This window comes from Candoia aspera, chromosome 11, assembly GCF_035149785.1.
Source record: "Candoia aspera isolate rCanAsp1 chromosome 11, rCanAsp1.hap2, whole genome shotgun sequence".
In the NCBI taxonomy this organism is placed as follows: Eukaryota; Metazoa; Chordata; class Lepidosauria; order Squamata; family Boidae; genus Candoia; species Candoia aspera.
Window position 1 is genome coordinate 25059879 of NC_086163.1, and position 4547 is coordinate 25064425.

Below are 4547 nucleotides of genomic sequence, written 5' to 3' on the forward strand. Positions count from 1 at the left end.
TGTGCGACGATTCTGAGCGGGAGGGGGATGAGAGCGCGCTCTGCACCTGCTCCGCGGTGGCCTGCTGTTCCTTGGCACTTTGGCCGGGGGACGCATCTCTTTCCTCGAGCGATTCGGGCAGGGTTCGGGAAGGCACCGTCTCCGGGCTGCATGGTAGGAGAGGCGACGAGGAAGGACCTGCTTTGGGGAGAGGTGGCGGGAGGGTAGGGCAGCGCGGACCGGACAAGAGGAGAGGGCAGACGTGTCGCAGCCGCCCCTTCTGCCCGCCCCCGTTTGAACCGCTGCCGCCCGGAGACGCAGCTCCGCGGGTCCTCAGAGGGTAGTGGATGAGGCACAGGAAAGGCCAGTGGTCGTCGCCCTGCCCTGGCCAGCCCGGGATCTGAGAGCCGGCTCGGAGCAGGCAACGCTGCGTGCGCGGTGCTGCTCCCCTCTCCGGCTGGGCGGGCTTCCATGCAGAGCAGCTGCTCCATGTGCGGGGTGCTCCGACGGGTCTCAGGCAGCAGAGCTGGGCAAGCGCCGTCTCCGCCCTGCCAGCCCAGGTCCCTGGAGGAACGGCCCCGCTTGGGAGGCAGGCAAAGCCCAGCTCCGGCCTCCTCCAGGGCTCGCTGTGGGGAAGGTGCAGCGGTGCGGTGCGGTGCGGTGCGTCCGGGGGCGGGTCTCCCACCCGACTTCTTGTCAGAAAGGGGTGCCAGGATGGGGCCCGGGCACAGACCGCGAGGGGTGAGAGGGTGCTACCAGCCCTCTAAGTGGGCCTCTCCCCGCTCCCTCTGCAGATGCCCATGAGCCTCCCCACAGCCCTGCGTGTTTTGGGGACCACCCTCTTTGCCGTGACTGTGCTGGGGGGCATCCTGGCGGCCTACGTCACGGGCTACCAGTTCATCCACACGGAGCAGCACTACCTGTCCTTTGGGCTCTACGGAGCCATCCTGGGCCTCCATCTCTTCGTCCAGAGTTTCTTCGCCTTCCTGGAGCACCGGCAGATGCGCCTGGAGGGGCGGCCCCTGAAGCTGCAAGCCTCGGTGGCCCTCTGCATCGCCGCCTACCAGGAGGACCCTGACTACCTGCGCAAATGCCTGCGCTCCATCCAGCGCATCTCCTTCCCTGGCCTCAAGGTGGTGATGGTGGTAGACGGCAACGGGGAGGAGGACGCCTACATGCTGGACATCTTCAACGAGGTGATGGGCTCCGAGCAGAGCAGCTGCTATGTCTGGAACAGCAACTTCCATGCTCAGGTGATGGACGGGGCAGAGGGTGGCCACCTGAAGGCCACGCAGCACATCCAGAACCTCGTCCGCCACCACACCTACTCCTGCATTATGCAGAAGTGGGGTGGGAAGCGGGAAGTGATGTACACAGCCTTCCGTGCCCTCGGGGACTCGGTGGACTATGTGCAGGTGGGTGCCAGGATGGGAGGCCCTTCCCTCTTCTCTCCCCTGTCTGTCCTTCTGCCACCACCTCCTGTCCCCCAAATATCAGAAATGAAAGCAGGCACCTTGTGAATGTGGTATTAGAATACCTGAGTCACAAAAGGAGTCAGGGTTAGAAGGCTGGGTCTCCTCAGCCCCATAGCCTGGGCTCCCCAGACCGTGTGGGGTTTGGATCTCGCAAGGGAAGCAGAGTGAGGAGACACGTTTCCCTGTTCACAGGTAGAAGGGACTTTTTTGCCGGAGAGACAGGCTGGTAGGTGGCGCACTCCTTTCCTGCCTCTCCTGGGCTGGGCTCCTGTGACACATTTTCTTTCTATCTTTTTCTAGCAGCTCTCCAGGAGAGGGCATTTCCCTTTGCTCCCATTCACATGTAAAGGACATGGGGCACATTTCTCCTCTCCTTGTCCCTCCCCACGAAGGGAGGATTTGCTGCATGCCAGTCATACAGTGCTCCTGAAGGAACCATCTATGCATTACGCTGCCTCTCCATGCTGCACCCTGACTCCCGGTGGGACAGGCCCTTTTTACAGTGTTGCTAAAGGAAGGAAAGTTCCCCATGTGTAAATCTTCCTTTGGCCATGACAGACCTTTCTCCTGGGCAGGTGTGTGACTCAGACACTGTTCTGGATCCAGCCTGCACTGCAGAGATGCTCCGGATCCTGGAGGAGGACTCCAGCGTCGGGGGTGTTGGTGGAGACGTCCAGGTATGGACCTGCTGGAGCACGAAAGCTCAGGGGACACAAGGGGAGGTCCCATGGTGGGGGGCGGGCAAGCTTCTTTTTCTGCCCAGCCCTGATTTCCATGTTCTCTTAGAATCTGGCTCATCAGTTTAATCCTGGGACTGTTTGCAGCTCCATGACACACTTTACTCAAACTCAGCCGTTGCCAACTATGGTTGTGGCTTAGTGTTGTGTGCAATCCTAGCTAACTAGTTTGTTGATTAAACCAATCATGGATAAATGCGATGTTTGAACAGTCGCACTCAGGGAAAAGCGCAGTCGGAGAAAGGATAGGCAAGGTCAGGATGGTGCCAAAAGGGACCTTCCTTCTCCCCCAGATCCTCAACAAGTACGACTCGTGGATCTCCTTCCTGAGCAGCGTGCGCTACTGGATGGCGTTCAACGTGGAGCGGGCCTGCCAGTCCTACTTTGGGTGCGTCCAGTGCATCAGCGGGCCCCTGGGCATGTACCGCAACTCCCTGCTGCAGCAGTTCCTGGAAGACTGGTACCACCAGACCTTCCTGGGGAGCAAGTGCAGCTTTGGGGACGACCGGCACCTCACCAACCGGGTCCTGAGCCTGGGCTTCCACACGAAGTACACAGCCCGCTCCAAGTGCCTGACCGAGACCCCCACCCGGTACCTGCGCTGGCTCAACCAGCAGACCCGCTGGAGCAAGTCCTACTTCCGGGAGTGGCTCTACAACGCGCTCTGGTTCCACAAGCACCACCTCTGGATGACCTATGAGTCTGTGGTGACCGGCTTCTTCCCCTTCTTCCTCATCGCCACCGTCATCCAGCTCTTCTACCGGGGCCGCGTCTGGAACATCCTGCTCTTCCTCCTGACAGTGCAGCTGGTGGGCATCATCAAGGCCACCTATGCCTGCTTCCTGCGGGGCAACGCAGAGATGATCTTCATGTCCCTCTACGCCCTGCTCTACATGTCCAGCCTCCTGCCGGCCAAGATGTTTGCCCTCGCCACCATCACGAAGGCAGGCTGGGGCACCTCTGGGAGGAAGACAGTTGTGGTCAACTTTATCGGCCTCGTCCCCGTCTCGGTTTGGGTGGCAGTGCTGCTGGGTGGGCTGGCATACACCGCCTACTGCCAGGACCTTTTCACAGACACGGAGTTGGTCTTCCTCATCTCAGGGACCATCTTGTACGCCTGCTATTGGGTGGCACTGCTCACCCTCTACCTGGCCATTGTGGCCAGGCGCTGCAGCAAGCCACAGGAGCAGTGCCACTTGGCCTTGGCGGAGGTGTGATGCCGCAGGAAGGCATGAGGGAGGGGAACTGGCACAAACATCCCCATGGACTAGCTGCTTCCCTGGGTGGCCGAGATGTGTGGGAAGGGCTGGCCCCAGCCTCCTTGAGACAGCATTTCATGCTGCTGGTCTGGGAAGCAGCAGGCAAGCTCAGCAATCGGAAAGGTTTGCTGTGGGGAAGCAGCGTTTCTGCCCCAGGACCTTGCTGAAGGCTGCTGCCTGGCAGAAGGACCCACTTGGACTCCTGCAAAGGTTCCTGCCAGCGGGCTCACCAGCCCTCCTATGCCAACAAGACTTTCCCGAGGGTGCTGGGGGTGACCTTCTCCTGAGTACGTGGGGGGGGGGGCTCTCAGAGGCAATGTTTTTTGGGGGGCCACTGTCTCCTAAGGGAGGCCTCCTGGGGAGGGTGGCTCTACCCAGGTCCTCTTTGGTGTATGCCACCTGTAGGGGTGCAATATGGTTTCTTCTGGTCGCTTCACTGCAGGGAGGACGAGGTGTGTGAAGGCCAGAAGCCTCCTTTTTGTGAAAGAGCACTGTACAAGCTGCCCACTGAAAATGGGACTTGGAGATTTCCCAAGCTCCCAGGATGGCCCCACGTGGCAGCTACAGAAGGGGAGGCCCCAAATGGAGCAGCATGTTGTCTTACAGCTGCTCTTGATTTTCCGCCAACATTTATATGCTACCAAGCACATGTGTGACACCTAATTTCATGGTGCTTGGCTGGGCTTGAGGTTTGTCCCTGTCCACATCCATGTGGCTAAAATAACTGTGCATGCTACTAGGACGTTCTACCTCTGTCTCTCTCGTCCTCGTAACTCTCTGGGGCTTCTCTACAGATTCACCCGTGGTGCTACTTCCCACTGGGAGAAAAAAGGGATTGAGGGGCAGCAGGGGGGCTTCACAGGCTCCTGGTCTGCTCTCCTGCTTACACTGCTCCACCTTTAATAGGCCGTGCCCTCCAGCAGTAAGGGGCTACAGGGCTGGAGGGGAATCCACAGGGCTCCTAATTCAGGAGCTGCAGCAGCTTTTACTGCAAACAGCCCAACCCACTGAGAGGAAGCATTCTGGCCCCCCTCACCAGCATCCTGCTCAGCTGGCATCTTCTTTGCTGGCAGGCACAGATTTGCTCAGACGCTCCA

General features: G+C 59.7%; 1 protein-coding gene across 1 annotated transcript; it reads left to right on the plus strand.

Moving 5' to 3' along the window:
- Positions 1-722: 722 nt before the first annotated feature.
- On the plus strand, positions 723-3408 carry HAS3 (hyaluronan synthase 3). The gene is made up of 3 exons (XM_063312764.1): positions 723-1394; positions 2030-2131; positions 2485-3408. Exons 1-3 carry the CDS (start codon positions 774-776, stop codon positions 3406-3408), a joined length of 1647 nt encoding a protein of 548 aa, XP_063168834.1. The 5' UTR covers positions 723-773.
- Positions 3409-4547: the final 1139 nt, after the last annotated feature.